The sequence below is a fragment of the Phyllostomus hastatus genome, unplaced genomic scaffold (genome assembly GCF_019186645.2).
Source record: "Phyllostomus hastatus isolate PE091 unplaced genomic scaffold, TTU_PhHast_1.1 phas_scaffold_182, whole genome shotgun sequence".
Lineage (NCBI taxonomy): Eukaryota > Metazoa > Chordata > Mammalia > Chiroptera > Phyllostomidae > Phyllostomus > Phyllostomus hastatus.
In genome coordinates, this window is record NW_025334013.1 from 6,970,155 (window position 1) to 6,992,374 (window position 22,220).

Consider the following 22,220-nt stretch of genomic DNA (forward strand, 5'->3'; position numbering starts at 1 on the left):
CGCACCTCTTCCCTTCTAACACGCGTGCACTTTACCCCCCGATTCTATTTGTTGTCTGCCTTCCCGTCACTAGAATGGAAACTCTTCAAAGGCAGGGAGTTTTGAGTATTAAGTTCACTGATATATTCCCAGCACCTCGCCCAGGGGCTGTACCCACACGCCTGTAATGTTTGTTGAATGAATGAATGAATGAATAACAGTGTGCTGCTCACCCACAAACAAGTGGAGAAGTTCCTTTTACGCAAGCATTTTTGTCCCGCAGGCATGTTAGATGTTGCAGCCTGGGTGGGTCCTGTGGGAGACAGGCCTGACAGGGCTCCAGGCGTCGGTGGGCGCCCAGCTCTCCTGGACGTGCCGCACGGCTCATCCCGGCCTCTGGAGCGCAGCAAGGAAGGGACCTCGGGGGCTGGGAGCCCCGTGGCGGCCACCTGTACTAGCAGGTGCTAACAGTTTTGCTACGTAGCGGGGAGGCCGTGGCTCAGAAAGGCCCCTGGTCCCTTGTGCAGGGTCCCTCCCAGCCAGGACAGTGGCTGCTCTGACTGCTACCGAGCACGAGTGTGGGACACCAGCGAGTGGCCCAGACTTCAGGCTGCAAGTGAACTTAAGGTGAGGCTGCTGCCTTTGGGACACTGCAGCCAGCCGGCGGGTGTTTGGAACGTCAGTGTCAGCCCGGGACACAGAGACCCCCAGGAGGTGAGTGCGGGGCCGACAACACACCCGTTTCTCGCCCTGGCCAAGGGGTTTATTTTCCCAGTCTAGCTCTGGCCCGCCACAGGGCCGTTTCCAGGTTGTGGGTGGGTAGGCCGTCCTGGGCGTTGGCCTGGCGGGCGCTGAGGCTGGGAGGTACATGTGTGCTGCCGTAGACACGCGTGTGCAGCGTTTAAACAGGCTCACTGCTCTGTCCAAGTGGAGAGCCCTGACCTTCCATCACAGACTCTGCAGCCATGACAGACAAGCGGACCCTCGGGCTCCCTGTCCGCCTCCCTCGCCAGGTTCGGAGACGCTGGGGTCGAGCCTCGGCTCCCTGGGGAAGGCAGCCGATCCAAGGCCATCAGATAAGCAGATAAAGCCAGGGGTGGCAAAGAGGCCGGGCGGGGTCCGACTCAGGGACGGGGGCTGTGTCCCCGCACTAACTGGCTGCAGACTCTGGCCTCAGGGTCAGTGTCAGTCTGTAGGGGAGGGGCATTCCCATAGTGGGGGGGGGGCGGGACTCAGAGTCTCCGGGTTCCCCTCAGCTCTCCCTGTTTTTCCTAAACAGATACTAGTGGAAAATGAGTGGCCAGGGGTTGTGGGTGATGGCTGCTGGGTTTTTCTCAGCCCGGGCACGGTCCCAGCCCCCAGGGGGTACCCAAGAGTCTCCAGATCTCGCCGAGTCGGGCCCTGCCTCCGTTTCCCCAGGTCTTGAGGGTATCACGCCTGGCGAGGCCCAGCCTGACCAGGCCCTAACCCCTCTGGGCTCCAGTTTGCAGAGAGAGAAGGTGCTGTGGGTGGGGGTGACCTTTCCCCTGTGGCGTGGATGGGCTGAGCGGGGAAACCCCGGAGGGATCTTCTGAATGAACACACCCCGACGGGCAGCTCCTGCTGGGAACAGGGGCCGGGTGCCCCCCGCCTCCCGCCCGCAGTGCCAGCACGGAGGGTGGCGGGGACCGGCGGGCGCGGCGCTGCTCTGAGTTTCACTTTCAGAGCACCGTCCCCTTGCTGCGCCCCTGCAGGGAGCCTCGGGAGGCAGGGCTGGTGGCCGCCATGCTTTTCAGGGGCGCTGGCCTCGGTCACCCAGGCATCCCCCAAACACGCCTGCAGCCAAACCCCGTTCAGGTCGGGGGACAGGACCGACGGTCCCCGCCCCAGGAGCTCCTACTTGGGGCGGGGAGGACAGGGCGCTGGCCAAAAAGAAACGGTTCCAGCTGCTGGTGGGATGTGTCCGTGGAAGGCGACACCCGGGGCGAGGTGACAGAGTGGCGGCTGCGGCGGCTCCGGGGGTCAGGAGAACCCTCTCTGAGGGGGTTCCTCCGAGCCAACACCTGGGGGATAAGGAGGGGCAGCATTTTTAAATTCGCTTCTTTTCACAGCTTCCCTGAGGTGTAGTTGACACAGGATGGCCTGTATCTGTTCACAGGGTGCAGCCTGAGTAGTTTTGGCCCAGGTGCACGCCCCCCGCCGCCGAGATAACGAGTGTATCGGTCACCCCCAAAGCTTCCTTGGAGGGGGCGCGCTTGGAAGAGCTGGGGAGTAGGATTTCAGACGGAGGGGTGGGCAGGCACCACGCGCTGGGGCAGGGACAAGCTTGGTGGCTCCAGGGGGGGCAGGGAGGAGGCCAGTGGGGACAGTGGCAGGGGATAAGTTGGGGGGAGCGGGACTCCCAGCTGGGGGCCTTGGTGCCTGAGGTGGGAAGCTGCAGGCTGACTCTGAGCGCCCCCCAGGCTCCCCGCCCTGGTGACCGGCGCTGGTGGCGGGTGCGCGAGCAGCCTCGCCGCACTTGGCCGTCCGAGCCCGGAGCCCCGTTTCCACCCAGGCTCTTCTGAGAAACCGGCGTGCGGGGCAGTGCCTCTCGCGAGTGAACTAGCCACTGGTTTCCCCTAGACACGATTTACATGTTCGCGGGGGCCTTCACTGCCTCCACCCGAAGGAGGAGTAAGGGTGGAACTCGAGGCTGAGGGGCAGGCGGCAGAAGGAGCCTCCCTCCTCCATCACTGTCTGTCCTCGGGGCTCTCCGTTCTCAGCCCTCAGGAAGGCGAAGCTTCTCGAGGGTTCTGGGTCGTAGGCCGCCGTGTCAGGGCAGGGCAGGGCGCCTTCCGGCCCCTTCGCACCTTCCGGGGCTGGTCCTTGGGGGGGCCCTCCCGACCTGACAGCCTGCCCGGGGAGCACAGGGAAGAGGTGGGGTGACAGGGAACACAAAGTCAGCTCCCGGAGGGCGAGACCCTTACCGCCGACAACTGCGGGAGCCACAGCGGGTCCCAGGGAGATGAGGGGCTGGGGTAGGGGGCCGGGGGGTGGGGTGGCACAAGGGCCAGCCCTGGTAGGGGGGCAGAGGCTCATTTCAGAGTCACAGACATGGGTTCGAATTGTGGCTCTAGGACATACTGACTGCGTGGCTTGTTCAGGTGGCTTCTTTGAACATCTGTTTTCTCATGGATTTTTCAAAAATACTGTTACTTAGTAGGGCTGTTGTGCCAGGGATCTCTGAATAAGTGCCTTTGGCTTATTCGTTCTGAATTTTTTTGTTGGACACCTACCTGGGGGCAGACACTGAGCCGCACTGGGTAAGACCGCTGCCCTGGGGGTGTCTTCCCCTCCCCCTGCCCCCTGCCCAGAGATGCTAGCAGACCCCAGCCTTGATTTTCCCTGTGGGTGGGGACAGTGCTCATGGCGGGGGTGCGGGGTGAGGTTTCTCGGATGGGAAGGGCCTGGTGAGGAACAGTTCTCTCTCTTTCTTTCCTTTTTTAATTCCTTTATTTTAAATTGATTTTTTAGAGGGGGGGAGGGAAAGAGGGAAGGAGGGAGAGAGAAATACTGACTTGTTGTTCCAGTTATTTATGCATTCATTGGTTGGTTTTTGTATGTGCCCTGACTGGGGATCGAACCTGCAACCTCTGCCTGTTGGGACGACATTCTAACCAGCTGAGCTACTGGGCCAGGGCTGGTTCTTTCTTTCTTGAGGGGCTGCCCCAGGCCCTCCTGCCCGGGTGCATAGCGTCGGGGACCTCCCTGCACCGACAACGCCCAGGACCCACGCTGCCCTTGACTGAGCTGCCGTCTCCCTTGGTTGCTTCTGTTTTTTTTTCTTCTTCTGTTGTTGTGCTCAACACCTCTGGTTCTGTGATTAATACTGGACTAGGCTTGGTTTCCTGAGCACCTAAGTGACTCACTCCACTCACAACGGCCCCGCGAGCAGGAAGGTCTGGGGGGAGACAGGGGCTCCATGGCGGGGACTCGGGCCCCTGGGGTCATGCCCCCTGTGCTGTGGGCCTTGGCCACGTCTCTTTCCCTCTCCGGCCTTAGCGTCCTCCTCGGCGTGTCTCTGGAAGGTGGGAGGAGGCACTGGGAACTGGAAACAACAGCGGACATTCCTCCCAGCCACCAGTCCCAGGGGCTCAGGAGGGTTCATGGCCTCCCGGGGTTCAGCCTGGCAGAGCAGGGCTCCCCCGTGGTGCTCTCCACGCTCACCTGTCTCCTCCTCCTCACTGCAGCCCTTTGCCGCGGGTATCACTGGTTCCATTTTATAGATGGACAGACCGAGGCTCAGAGAGGGCGAGTGACTTGCCGAAATCCACACAGCTAGTCAGAGGCAGAGACAGGAGGTGACCCTGGATGGTTCTAGGGTTTGCAACAGCCCCGAGGAACAGAGCTGGAAGTGTCCCCAGGCCTCGCACAGGAAGAGCACCTCCACACCTCCTACCTGCCCGACTCTCCCTGGAGCCTCAGACATCGGGTCCCGGCCCTGGATTTTACAGGTCAAGGTGCTGAGGCCCGGAAGGGGAGTCACAGGGCCGTTTGCAGCCCTGGGCCGCAGCCCAGGCGCCCGACCCTCTGTCTGCTCTTTGCTCACCCAGAGCTGCTGCCTGCTGAACTGGAGCACAGTGGAGCCCACTTTGGGCTTTGGGGGGGCATCCCCGCCGGGGAAGACCTCTGCCCCCACGGTTCTGGCCTGCCCGTGGCCCTGCCACAGCACCCGGAGCCCTGCAGGACCCACTGTGGGCTGGAGCGGTGAATGCCGTGTTACATTCGTCCCCTGAGAAGGGGACCCCCAGGCTCCGAGCACTCGAGCTGTGGTCCCAAATGCAGGGGTCTGGGGCCGGAGCAGGGGGCAGGCTGCCCTGTGGGGGTGGAGTGAAGGGCAGCTAAGCCCTTTAATGAGCTTTGTCTGTCTACTGTTTTATTTTTTAATTATTATTTTTATGTATCTATTTTTAATCCCCGCCTGAGGATATGTTTATTGTTTGTAGAGAGAGAGGAAGGGGGAGAGAGAGACATCAATGTGAGAGAAAAACTTCAGTTAGTTGCCTTTTGTGTATGCACCCTGACCGGGGATTGAACCTGCGACCTAGGCATGTGGCCTGACCGGGAATTGAACCCCAACATTTTGCTGTATGGGACGACACTTCCACCAACCGAGCCCCCTGGCCAGGGCTGCCCGCTGTTTTATTCCGGGCTCACCGCAGCCCTGGAAGGCTGCCTGGCTGTGTTCGAGTCCAGGGAGGGAGCTATGTCCCAAGGACCCCCACCTGTCTCCCAGGATTCACGTACCTCTGCAGTGCCCACCCACGCTGGGGAGAGCCAGCCGCGTAACCAGCCTCGTGGACACGACAAAGTGTGACTTCTGAGGCGTGGTCACAAAGCACGATGTGGCTTCCCTCCTGCTCTCGGGGGCTCGCTGGCCCTGGAGGGGACCCGCTGCCCCTCTGGAGGGTGCTGAGCAGCTTCCTGCCCCCAGCTGCCGAGGGGCTCATTTTGGAAGCACCCCTCCCCCGCCCAGAGCCTGCAGGGGACGGCAGCCCCAGCTGACATCTTGATTGCTACCTCGAGGCAGACCCCAAGCCAGGGTCACCCCGTCCAGCCTTTCCCGAACGGCTGACGCGCAGACGCAGGGGACATAATGTTTCTTGTTGCTTCAAGCTGCTACGTTTAGGCAACGAATACACTCAGAGAAGAGAAGCAACGTGCCCACGGTCACGGTCACGTGGCCAGGCCAGGACACCTACTCACTTGTCTTTCTTCCGGGAACAGCGAGGGCAGCAGAGGCCTGGACCGGAAAGAGGAGGCAGTTGAGGCTGGAAAGTCAGGTTCGGAGCCAAATCCCTCCCAGCCTTGCCACGCTCAGGCTGTGTGACCTCGGGCGAGTCCCTTGACTGCCCTGAGCCTCCGTGTGTTCCTCCGTGAAGTCCAGAGAGCGGTACTGACGTGAAGTCTTGCTGCCAGGATTCAACGCCTGGCCAAGGGCCTGGGGGTTGTGTTTGTGGCGACGTGTTGCTGGGGTTCACCCAGGCAGCCGGGAGCCCCTCACGTGTGTTCCTTCCCAACGCGGAGGAGTGAGCTCCGTGAGGCTGGTCTTCAGCGGCCACTTCTCATCGCTGTCCTGGGGACCAGCCGGTGTCCTGGGCCTCGAGGAGGGGAGGGTTCTGGGGGCTTGGGTTAGAGAGACCCCTTGAGGAAGGGTCCCGCTTTCATCCAGCCTCTTGGGAAAGGTTCTCCGAAAAGTACCGGGCCAACCGGAGCCGAAGAAGGCAGGCTTTCCCCCTCCGGTTTTCAGCCTCCTACCTGTCCGCGGCTGCCTGCAGCAGAAAGAATCCCTTTATCGGCGGAGGGTATTTTGGGGCCATTTGGGGCTGGGGTTCCCAGCTATCGGGGAAGTCCCTGAGTTTCCTGAACCAAGTCTGAGCCTGGTGTCTTGCTCAGCGTCCTTTTGGTGACACAGGTTCCCAGTTCCCTCTGGCGAGCTCTCTGGTGCACCTGCCTTCCACCGCTTCCTCTGAGAGCCGCCGCTCACCTGCTGGCCTCCTGCAGGCGGGCAGCTTGGCTCCTGCAGCTTGCCCCGGCTGGGGCCTTTGACCCCCTGCGATCCCACAACAGGGCCCGCTGCTGAGCCTCATGGGGGCCCGAGGGACTTCCCCTCCTGGCTCTTCAAAGCACTTTCACAAGCGTTGGGGGTTCAAGGATGCCTGAAACCTGCAGAAGGCATTGCACCCTGAGTCACCTGCATCCAGGGCCTTCTCTTTAGAATCCCACGAGCTGCTGCTTTTCGAGGCTTCGGCACTTTCTGCAGCAGAGGTGCCTCCCCGGGATCCAGCCCAGTGGCTCCCTCCCAGCCGTGGGCCAGGCTGCCCAGGGCTCCCAGGCCTCCTGCTTCCCCAGGGAACCTCTGCAGGGGCCCACGGTTTCCCGGGGGCAGATGGATGCGTGAGCCAGTCATCACCGCCCTGGCCCAGTGAGATCAGCGCTGGATCAGAGCCTCAGAGAACCACCGAAACATTTCGCCTTTCTGACTGGGAAGGCGGTGGGGGGAGGAGGGGCGGGGGACAGTGCCAGGAAGGCAGCAAAGAGGAGGTGGCGCTGGGGCAGGTTCTGATGACAAACGGGAGTCTCTGCGGAGGACCCGTGTGGGCAGAGACGTGCAGGGGGCAGGGGGGCGCGGGGCTGGAGCGGGGGAAGGGCTGGAACTGAAGCGAGGCCGGGAGGGCCTTGAGTACCACTGGCTCTAGGGAGCCTGGTGGAGCCGCTGCTCCGGGCCTCAGCGTCCTACCTGCAGAGTGGACTCAAAGTAGGTTCTTCTCCAGGGAGTTTCCCTGAGGATGGAAGAAGCCGATGGCTGGAAACTCGTGGCAAAACGTAAGCCCTCAAAGGCCTCTATTATTGCCATTAAACTGATGCTCTTTGTCCTGACCGGTGTGGCTCAGTTGGTTGGAACATAGTCCAGTACACCAAAAGGCTGCGGGTTTGATTCCCAGTCGGGGCACACGCGTAGGTTGCGGGTTCAAACCCCGGTGGGGCTTATGAGAGGTAACCGATCAATGTTTCTCTCTCATCCATGTTTCTCTTTCTCTCTTCCTCTCTCTAAAAGAGATAAAAAAATGTCCCCGGGTGAGGGTAAAAAAGTAAATACTATGATTTTTCAGGTGATGGGAACCCTAACCTCGGCCTCCCCGCCCCCACCTCTCTTGTGCAAGGGTTCTTGTGGAGGGGGCTAGGAGAGTGGCCCCTTTAGAAGAAGCCCATGGGGGGGGCAGAAGGGAAGGACATGTACCCTTGTTATAAAGACCTTGTTTAGGGGGTGTGTGGCATTCCATTAAAGGGATATACCACTTTTTACTTAACTGTTCTCTGTCATTGGGATTCTTGGGGTATTTTCCAAAAATATATAAATAATACTTTAGGAAACATTACTGTGCTTATAGTTTCCTTTTTCCTTAGTTTTTCTTTTCTAGGGTGGATTACTGAGCCATGAGTCGTAAACACTTTGTTTTGTGGGTGGTCAGGGGGACTTTGCTAAGAACCGCCGGCTGCTTTCTGAAAAGGGTTGTAATTTACCAGCAAAGTGTGAGCGCACGCCCCACTTCGGGGTGGGATTTTACCAGAGTTGTTTCTATAAAGCAGAAAAAAAAACACCCTGATGATTTAACGTCTTAACAGGATCAAAGATTGTTTTAATTTGCATCTCTTCAATTGCTAGAAAGATGGAACTTTTAAACCGTGTAATTAACGTTCGTTTGTATTTCCCCTGGTGTCGGGCATCCAGATGCCGTCTGATGGTGCGCGCGCACTGGACAAGCACACGTGTATTCAGAGCCCCAGCCGTTCTGTGGCGGAAAGTTCTGGACTGGGCAGCGGGCATCCAGGGTTGCCCCTGCTCCTGCCTGGTTCTGTGGACACCAGGCGGGGTCACTGCCATCATCACTTACTTCATTGTTCAAGACAGTGCCAGCTCACCCTGGACAGCGTGGCTCGGTGGTTTGGGCGCCATCCCACAAGGCGATAGGTCACTGGTTCAATTCCCAGGCAGGGCACATGCCTGGGTTGTGGGTCCCCACTTGGGGTGTGTGCAAAAGGCGACCGATTGATGTTTCTCTCTCACAATGATGTTTCTTCCCCTCTCCTTCTCTCAACCTTCCCCTCTCTATAAATTGAAAAACAAACAAACAAAAAAACAAAGCAAAAAACATAGTCCCAGCTCAACATCTCAGGCCCGGTGCCGCCAGGGCAGAGTCCAGAAGTGGGTCTCCTGGGAGGGCAGCCAACTGGGGCCGTTTCTCCAAGTGGAGTGCAGGAGCTCAAGGAGGGTGTGGGGCAGGGGAGGGTCGGGTCCAGAGAGGTGGCTGGGAGGGCCCTGGTGGGTGACAACCACCAACGGGCCGGGTTGACCGGACGGGGGCCTGGCAGGACACCGTGCAGGACAGACTGAGGCGCACAGTCCCGGGGTCCCTGGGCCGTGCCGGACGCAGGCACAGCCGTCAGAGCTCCGGAGACCGGCTGCCTGTTTCCGAGCTTCCGTTTCTACACACCTGGACAAAACGAGCACAAGACCAGCAAGTGAGCCCCTGGCCTGCAGCCTCCCTGGCCCCCGGCGAGCGTGTGCGGGGTGCAGGGTGAAAGGCGCGGGTGACCCGCAGGACAGAGAAGCACCGGGAGGGAAGGTCATCCCGCTGCCGACGAGAACCGGGTTCCAGCGGGGCGTGTACGGTGTCTTTCTTTCAGGCTGAGGCCAGTGGCCTCCTACTCTAGGCAGGGAACTCCAGGGGGCAGGGAAACACCTGTGAATTGATGGCCAAATGTTCCCTCCTTTTCTCCATCAGTCCCTCCAATAGTCAGTCCACCTGTGTGTTCGATCGTCTGCCCACGCCCCCACTTGTCATCCCCTCACTTGCCCACCCACCCCAGCCACCTGCCCATCCATCCATCCACCCGCCCATCCATCCACCACCTATCCACTCACCCACTCACCACCCATTCATCCATCCACCTACCCACCCACCACCCCATCTATCCACCCACCTACCCCATCCACCTATCAATCCACCCACCCATTCACTCAGCCACCCAAACACTAACCACCCATCCATCCATCTATCCACCCACCCATCCATACACCCACCCACTCATCCATCCATCCACTACCTATCCACTCACCCACTCACCCATTCATCCATCCATCTACCCACCCACCACCCATTCATCCATCCACCTACCCACCCACCACCCATCTATCCATCCACCTACCCACCCACCACCCATCTATCCGCCCACCTACCCCATCCACCTATCAATCCACCCACCCATTCACTCAACCACCCAAACACTAAGCACCCATCCATACACCCACTCACCCATTTATCCATACATCCACCCATCCACCCCTCCATCAACCCCCCCCACCCCTCTCCCCATCCAACCACTCACCCCCCCCCCAACCCATCCTTTTATCCCCTCATCCAGCCCCCCATCCTCCTCTCATCCATCTGGCTGATTCACCTTACAGTGAAAATATATGAATGGGGGGGTGAGTGACGGGGGGTGGCCTTCTCTGCAGTCTTCCTGCCCCAGTGTGTCTCCCAAACCATCTGCAGAGCAGGTCAGGAGGTCTGAGTGGGTCAGAGTGCCAGGAGCAAGGACCTGCTCGGGTTTTGCTTTTCCTTGACCTTTGGGACCAGCTGGAGGCTCTCAGTCTCCTGTGAATGCCTCCCGCCAGGGGTGGGAGCTGCCCTGCCTGACCCCCTTCCGTCTCCTGTAACTGGGGACATCCCTACCCCTTCGGCCAGATCCAGGGCGCACCATTCAAACAGCAAAAGGGGTGTGTGACCTGTTCTGAGTCATCTCTGCACGTGTCTGGCCCCTCTTTTTTTTTCTTCAGCTGCCAGCGGTCCATTCTTTGAAGCAGTTCTGGGTTAACCGCTGCGCCTCCCTCCGGGAGGCAGAGAGAGGGAAGAGTTGAGGCTGAATTCACCAGCGAGGTGCGCGGCCGGTCTGCCGGCGGCGGGCTGCCTGGCCGGACCGAGCGACGCGCCCAGCCCTCCGCTGCCGCGATGCGCGCCCTCCGCGCTGTGCTGGCACTGCTGCTGCTCCTGGGGGCGCTCCGAGCCTTCCCACAGGTAAGGGGGCGTCGGGGGTGGGTGGGTGCTGGGGAGGCCAGCGGCCCACACCCCCCTCCCTCCCACCACTGCCCTGAGCCCTGGGGAGTGTGAGGCACGTGGGATGCAGGGAAGGACAGGGACACCCCTGCCTCATTCCTCGCTCAGCTGGAGTGAGGGGGCGCAGGTGACAAGCGGGGGTGGGGGATCAGAAAATGCAAGTGTGATAGGTGGGAGGGTGGCTGGCTGGCTGGCTGGCGGGGCGCCTGCCCCCGCCCTGGCAGAAACAAGGATTTTTCACCTAGTTATCCTTCACTGAGCTCAGGGGACTGCCTGCAGGAGACGGGGCTGTTTGTGGATGGGGGTCCTGGGCAGATCAGGTGAGGTCCCCCGGGGTCTGGGCAGGCCAGGCGGGGCCTTCCCTTGGCGAGGAGAGGTTGGGGTTGGGGCTCTCCCTGCTACACCTCCCTGGTCCCTAAACTGGCCACTGGCTGAAGAAAGTCTAGGGAGGGAAGGAGGGAATCAGCAATATTCTTTTGAACCCTGGGTCAGGGGGTAGAGAGTAGTTGGGTAGGTTGAGGCACAGGAAGGAGGGTGTGGGTGGGAAAAGGGGGACAAGCAGGTGACCCCATCCCTCTTCATTGGGACAATGTGAGACACCCCCCCTCCCAACAGAGGGCAGAAGGGGCTGCTGACGGTGTAGTGATAGGACAGAGATTCTGGCTACACTAGAAGCACCCTGCCACCACCCCCAGCCCTCCCGGCCCCCGGGGGAGGTGAGAGCTTGGGGCACCAAGGTCTTGCGGGGGTAAAGGGAGGAAGAAACATGAGAGGGGGACTCAGAGGGCTTTGCTAGTATTTGGTGGTTGGAGCTCATGTGCTTCCTCTCTATAGAGCGACACCTCTCTTTGAACGATGTTTCGTTACACAAGGAATATGTAAATATGTCCTTTAAGCAAGAAATTGAAACTCTACAAACAAGGGCAATGTTTGGGCATCGCCTCATCCTGATTCGTTCTGAGATGTAACTGCCATTGTTGCTTCGGTTCCTCAGAAATCTGTAGGGTTTCCCATACGCAGCACCGTAGGGACACCCAGCTCTTCGTCCGGCGTTTACAGCGCCCCCAGCACGCCTCGGGATGCTTTCCCCGCCGGAACTTACAGAGCCGCCGCGGGTCTTTGAAAATGCGGCGTAGCATTCCGACCTGCGGGGGGGGTGGGGGGCGTCTGTAGTTCATTTACATCCCTGCAGGATGGGGATAAGGTTCCCGCCGTTGTTTTCTGTCCGTTTGCTAATGCGAGGCACAGCCTGGCATGGACGGTGGGGCCGGGTGCGCCCCCTTTCGGCAGAAGCAGGAACGTGGAGAACGCGGCGGCGCTGGGCGAAGACGCCTGCCCGTTTGGGGGCGTGTGGGGCTGCCTCCCCGTGCGGGGCTGGCCGCTCACCCTCCATGGGCAGCGTGAGGGTAGCGACTTCCCCACATCCTAACCGACTTTTGATCTTATCAGAGGAGTTTTAATTTTGTCAATGTGATCTGTGAAAAGGGCCGTATCCTTGTCTTAATTTGCATTTCCCGCCTACTAGAGAGGCGGAGTGTCCCTCGTGGGCTCCGACTCTAGGTCCGTTTTTGCCGGGAGTGGGGTGCCTGTGGGGGAGGGGCTGCGTGTCCAGCCCCGCACCCCCTCTGCCTGACCCTTCACGCCCTCCCCCACTTCTGTGGCCCCAGTCAAGATCTGGGAAGTTCTCTATAAAGAGACAAATCAGGGCTTGAAATTTAAATCTATTTTTCATCATTGTCTGATTTTACAAGACAGCATCATTTTTTTTTTTTTTTTTTTTTCTGTGGTCGCACGCCGGGGGCTGAATGCTTTCCTGCTGTGTGTCACCTTCTGAGAAAGGGAGCCGGCCTCACACCACAGTCTTCCCAGGAGCGGTTGTGGTGACGTGACCCAGGTGCAAAGCCCGAGAGAAGGGTTCCCTGCCGTGAGCCCGGCGGGCCTGCCCCGTTCCCATGCCCGCACCGGCCCGGAGGGAGCAGGCAGGGGAGGGAGGCCAGAGGTCTACCGCAGAGCTCTGCCCACCCAGAAGTCCTGCCAGTCACTTTCCAGGACAGACCGGGGCAGCAGGCAAGCCTCGCTTCCACACCCCCAGAGCCCCAATTCCAGCTCCCTTGCCCGCCAGCCAGCCGCAGACAGACCTCTCCGCCCAGAGCCAGCGGGCGCTCCTGCTGGGGAAGGTTCTCATGGATACCTCGTTGCTGTGGATAAATAACTTGGTGTGTCACGCCACCCACCAGGGCGTCCAGACTTGAGCTAGCAACCCACCCCATCGGGGAGCCGTGCTCCTGGTGGGGTTCTCCTGGCAAGGGCACTGGGAAGACTCTCTGTTTCTTTTTGGAAAGGGGGTGCTCCAGGTTCCACATCCTGCATGGAGGAGGAGGCCCACCTGGATGAGAGGGGCCCCTAGAGGGGACCCCTGATGGGAAGGGGGGGAGGGGTGCGTGGGGTGAGCCTGAGTCCAGGCCTCCCCTCCCTGCACGAGGCCGGGACAGCAAGGCGAGTGTGGTGGGGAGTGGGGGGGCCCATTACTCAGCTTGAGAGCAGCCAGTGCTGGGAGGAGGGCAGCGTTTACTGTAAGTCTGCTGGCGCTCCCACTCATATCTGACCTAGACTTGTTTCTTGAGTTCGTTGTGATTCATCCTTAGGCCCGCATGCACCTTCCTCACCCCCCTCCCTTCACCTCAGGAACATGGTCAGAGGGAACATGGGCCCCGGGATGTTGGCGTCTGGGCCTGCGAGCGCCCGGGGGCTCGGCAGCCCTGTGCACAGACGGTTAGTGCAGCTGAGCTGGAGCCGGCACGGCCCCGGCTCCGTGGGGCCTGTGCACTGACCCCACGGCGGGGGCACATTTGGAATTCTGGTCGCAGTGCGCAGGCGAGGCTGTGAGGTCAAGAGGCGGGAGAGGGCCTTGCTCACAGTCTCAGGTCCCTGGTCGGGGTCAGAGCAGGACCCAAGCCCCAGACCCCGAGGACAGGATGCCCAAGGGGTAGCTCTGGGCGGGGCCGGCCACCCCGTGCCTCTCTCTCCTCCCGCCTCCCCCAGCAGGCTGTCGGGCTGGGGGTAGCAAGACCTCATTCCGGAATCTTCGCTGCTTATGGTCAGAAACCACCAGGCATTCTCAGTGGCCTCGCCGGTGGGAAGGGACTTTTCACGCCCTACTCAGGCCACTTACTCAGCGTGCCTAGACCTCTGGGGACATTCATCCGAGTATTCGTGTATTCGTTCACTCGTGCATTTATTCACGCATTCAGAAAACCTCACAGGGACAATGGCCCCGTGGCAGGCGTGGCCCCAGGGGCTTTTGTTCCAGGCTGTTTCAGGTAGTCACGCCGCCTCTGCTTGCATGCCTCCGGTGACAGGGTGCTCTCTCCCTCCGAAGGCCACTGATGCTGCCCCAGGCCAGCGCTCACGTGCAGATGGTCTTTGGGAGGCATTGAAATCTGTCTCCTCCACGCTTCTGCCCCTCGGTCCTGGTTTTGGAGCCACCTTCCTTGGCACTGCCTCCCAGCAATGTGAAGGCTTCCGCACTGCACCCCCCGAGGTCTCCCAGCTGAGCACACCCCCCAGGGCCTCCTGCACGTCTTCCTCACGCGGCATGAGCTCCACACGTGTTCTCACCAATCCATGCATTCCACAAACACTGACTGAGCACCACCGTGCTCCAGGGAATGTTCCGGATGCTCAGGGACAGCTAGGCCCAGCCCAGCCAGCCTCTGCTTCTGGGGAGTCCTTCCTTTCTGGCACCGGCAGACCGAGGCATGCTATATCACTGTGGAGGTGGCTACAATGTGCTAGTGTGACAGAGACGGTGGCCACCCCGGGCAGGGAAAAGAGGGGGGCCTGCAGGAGGCAGGACACTCTCGGGAACGGAAGGAGGGAGCCTGAGCCGGTGGCATGTGAGCAGGAGAGCGTCTGGCCTCGGGGAGCCAGGGCTGGGAGAACAGGAAGGAGGTCTGTGTGGCTGCAGCAGAGTGGGTGACGTGGGGTGTGACAGGGAAGGTGACAGGGAAGTAAGAGATATCAGGGACCTCTGCGGCCGGCTGGTTTTGGAGGGTCAGTGACGTCACATGACACAGTGTGGCATTCCTCCGTTTGCAGGGGCCGGGGGAGGGGGGGGCGGCGCAGGGGAGCAGGAAGCCAGGCCGGGGTCGTGTCCAGGGGAGGGGCAAGTGGGGCCGGGAATACACTTGGAAGCTGAATCCACAGGACCTGCCGACGGGCTGGGTGCAAGTGCAGGAGGCGAAAAGACCCCACCCAGAGGGGGGGGCCCCACATCTGGTGGAGCGGCAGTGTCAGTCACGGAGGCAGGAACGCTGGGCACGGGGCAGAAAGGGGTTTTGGAGGGAAGCGTGAAGTCTGCCTTGCCAACGATGTTCGATGGGGGCGGGGGCTGAGCATGAAGGTATGGGGCTCTCTGCAGAGCCGGGACCCCTGGCCGAGGGCCGAAGGTCCAGGGGCGACTGCGGCATTCCTGGGGCTGCCTGGGCCAGGGCCGAGGGGCCGCCCCGCCTCCCTCGCTGGAGCCCCTCCCTCCTGTGATGTAGCCCAGGACGCCGTGTTCTCTTGGCCACTACATTGTCTTGATCCGTTCCAGCCCAGAGGTAGGACCGTCCATGCATCCCACTTGCATTTCCTGTTCGCTTTCCCCAGTGGCGGCAGCAAACGGATTCAGATCCGCGGTCTTGGAGCTCTGGGGGTCGGAAGTCTAACACCGGTGGGCAGGCTGGGTCCCCCCCACCCCGGGGGGCTCCCGGGGGAACAGTCCCCTTGGCTGCGGCAGCTTCAGGAGGCGGCCTGCCCTCCTGGGCCCGTGGCCTCCGAAGGAACCTCTGCTGGGCTGTCCCGTCCCCTTCTCTGACTCCGCCCCTCCTGCCTCTCTCTTTAAGACCCCCCAGTGGTGACCCTGGGCCGGCCTGGGGAATCCAGGGGAATCTTACCTCAAAATCTTCCATGGAACCCCATGGGCACAGCCCCCCTTGCCGGGGATGAGGACACACCGTATTTTGCTGCGTATGGGGTGCTCCCCTGTTTGATGTGCACCCACATTTTTGGTCCAAACTTTCAGGAAAAGCACCTTTTGTTTTAATTTTTAATTTTTTAAAAGATTTTATTTATTTATTTTTAGAGAGAGAAGGGAGAGAGATAGAGAGAGAGAGAGAGAAACATCAATGTGCGGTTGCTGGGGGTCATGGCCTGCAACCCAGGCATGTGCCCTGACTGGGAATCGAACCTGCGACACTTTGGTTCACAGCCCGCGCTCAATCCACTGAGCTACGACACCAGCCAAGGCTTGTTTTAATTTTTTAATTCAGTGATTTATTTATTTATATTTAGATATTTGGTTTTTTTGTGCGTGTTAGAAAGGAATTTTAGCATTTATTTGCGAACATATTATGGTACAAGAAATTTTATGTAACAAATAATTACGAAACACAAGAACAGATACAAGGTATTTCGGGTGCTACCCTGTACACCTGTACACAGGTGTACATGTAAGGGGGGTGCGTGCATAAGGTGCACCCCTACTTTTCCTGCTCACCAGGTGCAGGGGTTAGGGCGTGGCCCTCGGTAGGGGCCCTGATCCCGCCCCCACAGCTCTTCTTGCTGAGTCTGGCCCCCTGCCTGTCCAGCCTGGTTCTGAGGAGACAGTGGAGCATCTTGGTCCGTTCACCCTGGGCTCTGGGCCACCCTGCCACGTGTGCACGCTGCTTCTGACACCGCACGGTGCTCCTGGGCAAGTTAAGTCACTTCTCGGTGCCTCGGTTTCCCCATTCACAGACCGGGGGCAGTGACAGCAGCTATTTTGTGGGGCTGTGGGAAGAGTCCCACGGGCTAATACGTGAAAAGTGCCGAGAAGCGCTTTGGGCACAAAACCGTTATTAAGTGCCTGCGGTAGGCGAGGCATTACGAGTGCAGCGTGAAGGTGAACCAGGCGTAGGGCTTGCCCTCGAGGGTGGCGGCCTGGGGAGAGAGGCACAGAGGACAGTGGGACCAGGACTGTGTGGAGAGCTGCCCCAGGTCTGCGGGAGCCCACGGGGGCCTGTCCTCACCTCCAGCCGGGTCGGTGGGGGAAGAGGCGCCCAAGGTCAGATGCTTGCTGCAACCCCAGAACCTTCAGGAAGGCTACGATCTGGCCCAGGGGGTTTCTGTGGGCAGGAGGGACGTCAGTGGGAGGTGAGGAGCGAGCAGTTGCAGAGTTTGGACTCAAGGCCAGGCCAGGCCTAGGGCATGCTGATTTGTTGGCCCCCTTCCACCCGTCCCCTCTCCTATTGGCTGCTGTGCAACCAGGGGCGGGCACCACAGGCATTTCCAGGGAATGGTAGTTCCCTGAGAAACGGGCTCTGTGGCCAAGTCCGTGTGGGAAACCTCCTGTCCCTCTGCCCCCAACCTTTCCTTGGAGAATCAGAGAGCAAGCGAGTGCACACGAGGGCGCTGAGAGGCCCCAGGATATCCAGAAAACCTCTCCCCTGGAATCCAGTGATTCTTTGTATTTTGTTTTTGTTTTGCTGATCACTTGTTGACGTCCTGCAGAAGTAGCGTTCGCTGGAACGCCTTGTGGGAGATGACAGCCACGGGTGGACTGCCTGGCCCCGAGTCCCGGGCGGTCCTCTTTCAGCTCTCCCCGCCTCCACCCCCCGCCCCCCGAGGCTGGCACGCCAGGCCCCTGCGTGCTCCGCCACAGCTCTGGTCTCTCTCTCGCCTCTGCACCTCGGCTTCCACGGTGACTTCTGCCTGGGATGCCCTCCTTGCGTTTCCTCCTATCAGGATCTCCCCCACCCTTCCGGAATAAACGGAAGTGCTCCTCCTCCAGGAAGCCCTCACGAATCCCCCAAGTCAGTTCCTTTTCTCCACTTATCTGCTTTGCAGCTTTGCAGCTTTGCAGATAAGTTAGTGACTCACGTATTTTTTCTGACCTCATCTTTGAGATTCTCTTTCATTCATTCATCCCACGGATTCTGCTTAGCGTCTCCCACACGCCTGTTCTGGGAGCCGACTTCATTACATGGAACTGTCTAGAAAGTGCCCCGAATTGACCTCTGCGTGTTCCCGAGCACCTTGCCCAGCAGCTGGGTGCTCTGAGGAATGTGTGTGGAAAGGGCCTTGGGTTCACTCCTTGTCTTCTCAGTGTGGCGCTGTTTTCTATTGTGGCTGTCACTACCGTGAACTCAGCGGCTTCACACAACACAGACGAGTCTCTTCCGGTTCCTAAGTCCAGATGGTTGTCGCTGGGCCGGAGTGAAGGCCCGGGCAGGCCGCCCCCCTCTCTGGAGGCCTCGGGGGAACCCAATCCCTGCCCTTTCCAGCTGCTGGAAGCCACCTGCAGCCTGGCCCGGGGCCCCTCCCTCCGCCTTCACGCCAGCTGCATGGCTTCCTTCTGATCCCTCTCTTGTCAGCGCCGCGTGTCTCTCTCCTACTCTCCGACGGATGCTTCTGTCTCTCTCTTGCATTGTTAAGGATCCTTGTGATGGCATTTTTAAGGACCTGGGTAATCCAGGATCACTTACCTGTCTCAGGGCCGCTGATTAGCACCCTTAACTTCATCTGCAACCTTAATTCCCCTTTGGCACCTCGGGGGACACAGTCACAGGTTCCGGGGAGGAGGACGTGGGCCTCTTTGGAGAGGCACCATTCTGGGCACCACCGGCCCCTTCTCACCGTCTTCTGTCCTCCCGCCGGGGAGATGCGCCGTGAGGATGGCCGCCGTTCCTGTGACCTCCGTCCCGGAGAAGGTGCTCGCCTGCTCCCGGGGCTCCCTCCGGCCGGGGGCTCCTGGGTCCCTTCTCTGTGGCTGTTTCTGTGTCCATTGTCTTTGAGTTTTCTCTCCAGCCCCCGGAGTCTGGGTCGCACGGGGCCGTGCAGAGCCCCGCCCCCTCCCCAGCTCTCTGGAGGTCAGAGGTAGGACCCGGGGCCGGGGGGGATGGGGAGGGAGAAGCTTTGCCTGGCTCCTGCGTGTATGTGTGACAGCCTGCATGTGGGCAGGGACGGACTATGCGCCTGTGGGTGTGTTTCCGATCAGGGAGGGGGTGACTTCAATTTCAGTGGTCTCTTGGCCTACAGCTCATGTGAGCCCTTGGGGTGCAAAGCCGCCCCCCCCCGCCCCCCCCCCTCCACAGACTAGGAGACGTCAAAGCCCAGCCTCGTGGTTCCTTAACACGCCAGGCTGTGGACCTCAGAATAACGGCCCCTTAGATTGTTCATGTCCTAATCCCTGGAACCTGTGGATATGTCACCTTGCATGACAAAGGGGGCTTTGCAGGTGGGATTTAGGGGATGGACTTGGAGGTGGCGGGTGAGACTGGGTTACCCGAGTGGACCCGCTGTCCTCACAGGAGTCCTTGCAAGCGGAGAGCCTTTCCCGGCTGTGTCAGGGAGAGGTGACATGGAGGAAGACAGAGGTACGGCAGGACTCGGCCCACTGCGGCGGGCTTTGCCGGCCGAGCGAGGGGGCCGTGAGCCAAGCAATGGGAGCTGAGCCCCGTGGCAGCCTCGAGAAGCTGGAAATGACCTTAGTTGGCAGCAAAGAGGCAGCACCTTGGCCTAAACCACGAGGAGATGGATCTTCCCCTGAGGCTCCAGCGAGCACCCAGCCCTGCCCACATTTTGGTTCTCACCTGCCGAGACCTGACCTGGCCAGGGGTGATCAGGCAGGGGGCCCCTGAGGAAGTGGCGTGCACAAGTGAGGGCTGAAGGAGGAGGAGTTGGGGTGTTCTGCATGGGGCGGGGGGCTGCCTGGGGAGGTCAGAGGACCGGCGTGTGCAGGACTGCTGGAGGGAGGGCGTGGGTGTGAGTGGCATTGGGAGGAAGGCTGATGGGAGAGGGTGCCAGAGGATGCCTGGGCCAGACGGGCCGGGGTCAGGGGGGCAGAGTCTCTCAGACCATTGTCGGGACTTTGGGCTTTGTTCATAGTTGAGTTGAGGCCGTCGGAGTGTCTTGGGGAGGAGCCCAGATCTGTGTTTGGAAAAGAAACTTCTGGCGTCTGTGCTGGGAGTGGGCTGTGAGCACAGGGCGAGTGTGAGGGGACCCGTGCACGGCCGCTGCCAAGCCCAGCTGGCGGAGGGTGCGGGAGAGCGGTGGACTGGAAGGCGGACCCGGAGGCTAGACGGGACCAGTGACGCTGAGCCCCGTGGGTAAGAGCCCGAGTGGGACGGCCCGGGCTGAATCCCGGCTCTCACACTGCTCGGCCTCGGGGCTCAGGCAAGCTTCTTAACCTCTCGGTGCCTTAGTTTCCCATCTGTAAAATGGGGTATTTAGTAGGGTGGGGACCGGGACTCTGCACTCTGAGCAAGTTCCCCAGGGGTACCCGTGCTGCTGGCCCAGGTACCTCAGCCTGAGTAATAGAGGTGGAGGTTCCCCCAGAGTGGGGCTGGGGTGCACCTCCCAGCTCCGCCCAGCTCTGGCCCCATTGTGTATTTTGTATTTGGTCATACTCTCCCACCCCCCTACCCCCACCCCCACCTCACCTCTCTCCCCCAGCTCTAGACTCTCAGCTCCTGTGTGTGTGGCCCAGCTCTCTTCTGCAGCGGAGACCAGGCGGGGCTTTCTGAAGGTGACCTTTACCGGGTTTTGTAGGGAACGCCACACCAACCTGAAAACAGACAGGCCTACACATGGGAAGGTTTCAGGCCACTCTCTCTTTATCTCGATGCCACGAAGGCTGGGCCGCAGGCCTTGGGCTGCACAGCTCGTAACCCCGCGGACGCTGCGTCCCGCCTTGAACCTGCTGGGGAACCCCACCCAAAAGCCCCCCTTCCGGCCCTCGGGCTTCCCCCTCCCACTCTCCCCATTTGGATCCCCCGTCCCTCCCAGGCCATGGCCAGAGGGCAGCCCAGCGCTGCCTCCCCCTTCCTCAGGGGCACCAGGACTTGATGGCCCACCCCGGGTCTGGGCCTGTGGTCAGTGGAAGTTGGTGGGGTCCCTGAACTTCAGGAGGTCAGACCTCCCGGCGTGGCTGTAGGTGCTGAGGCTGTGGCTGCCTTCTCTGCCAGGAGCTGGGGAGGTGGGGAGGTGAAGGGCCCATGTGAGTGGGCAGTGGGGGACAGTGGGGGACAGTGGGACAATGGGAGAGGTGGCAGAGAGAGAGACAAAGGGGGCGGTGTGGGGCGAGGGCCGTGCCTGGGGCATCAGACTGGGCCAGCTTTGGGGGGTCACATACAGTGCTGCAAGGAGGAAGCTCCGGTCCCCTGATGCCACCTCTTTCTACTTATGGGCTGGGAAGGCCCTGGGCGGGTGCGGTGGCCTCCCCCACGGCAGCGACGTTCCTGGAGGGCATTCGGGGCCCGTTCAGCTCTCTGGCACACAGTAGGTGCTTGGTGAACTCCTGTAGCAGTCAAGAGTCAGCTGCCCTGGACTCAGATCCTGACCCGGCACACAGCGTGACTGTGGGCTGGTCTTCCACCCGCCCCCAAGATTAGCTTCCGTGACAATAGGGCCTCGTGGGGCTGCGGGTCAACACCAGCTGTCGTGTCTCCTACACCACGTGCACATTGCATTGACCCCATTTTCTGGGTGCCTGTAAATGGATGACATCATAGGCAAAAAAAATTCCCCGGTGTCTCTGACAGAGAAGGCCAGCCACAGCTGCCTGGGGGCCTCTGGGTGGGTGCTGGGAGTAGGGGGGGTGAGGCGGAGTGGTACCCCCACCTGGATCCCACCTATATCTCTGGGAATTCTGGGGAGCTGGGGTCCAGCACTTCCATCAGATTAGGGGACCAGCCACTTCCCGCATAAGCCCCATGTGGAAACGGAGACCCCCCAGTCCTCTACTACCCGCCCCTGGTGGGGCTCTGATGGGCTACAGCCAGACATCCAGGCTGAGAACCCAAGCCCCTCCCCACAGCAGGAAGACGGCGCCCCCTGGTGGCCAGCCATGGACATACACGGACTGTCGAGCCGCTGTCTCCTGTCGGAGGTGCTGCGAGGTTTTGCCCAATTGCCTTTATTTCTCTCTCTTTTTGTATGCACACATTAGTATTACTTCCGTTTTGTTTTACTGATCCATTTCCAAGTTAGTTGCAGGCATTTCGATCCTTCATCTGTAAACACTTCAGCGTGATTCTTCTCCAGCGAGGGCATCTCTGACATCGAGTTATCAGCTGCAGGAGTTCAACATCAGTAGGACATAATCAGATCTAAAGCCCACATTCCGATTTCACCAGCATCTCAGTGTTCTCCTTTACAGCAATACCCGCCTTCCACCTCCATCCAGGGTCCAGTCGGGCCTCGCATTCAGACCTCCTGTCTCTTCAGTCCCCTTTATTCTAGAACATTCCAAAGCTCTTCTTCATCTTTCACGCACTGGCATTTTTAAAGAGCCCAGGCCAGTTGTTTTGTAGAAGGGCCCCCCGGGGGGGCTTTATCTGATGTTTCTTTATGATTCGGTTCAGATTATGGCGTTTTGGTAGAAAGACCACAAATAGAGTTAGTCTTTCTCAGAACGTTATTTTGAATATGGGACCCAGAGACGGGGAGAGAACTGGAGACACAGTGAGGCTCCAATGTCCTCTCTGCACGTAGTTGCTGTTGACCTTGAGCAGGTGTCTGCACCTCTCTGTGCTACAGCTCTCTCACCTGTGACGTGGGCTGGGGTTCTGGCCCCACAGGCCT

The 22,220-nt window shown here is 60.0% G+C and overlaps 1 protein-coding gene across 2 annotated transcripts in view; it reads left to right on the plus strand.

Annotated features, from left to right (window-relative positions):
- The first annotated feature begins 574 nt into the window (after window positions 1-574).
- The window catches only part of TNFRSF8 (TNF receptor superfamily member 8), a 62,813-nt gene continuing 41,167 nt past the window's right edge, over window positions 575-22,220 (plus strand). The window contains exons 1-2 of one of the 2 annotated variants that reach the window (XM_045859165.1): window positions 575-693; window positions 10,340-10,577. In XM_045859165.1, coding sequence (XP_045715121.1) covers window positions 10,512-10,577 — 66 coding nt within the window. In that variant the 5' untranslated portion in view covers window positions 575-693; window positions 10,340-10,511. Of the gene's footprint in view, window positions 694-7,185; window positions 7,324-10,339; window positions 10,578-22,220 lie in introns of those variants that run through there. The other variant, XM_045859166.1, reaches the window with a different exon arrangement.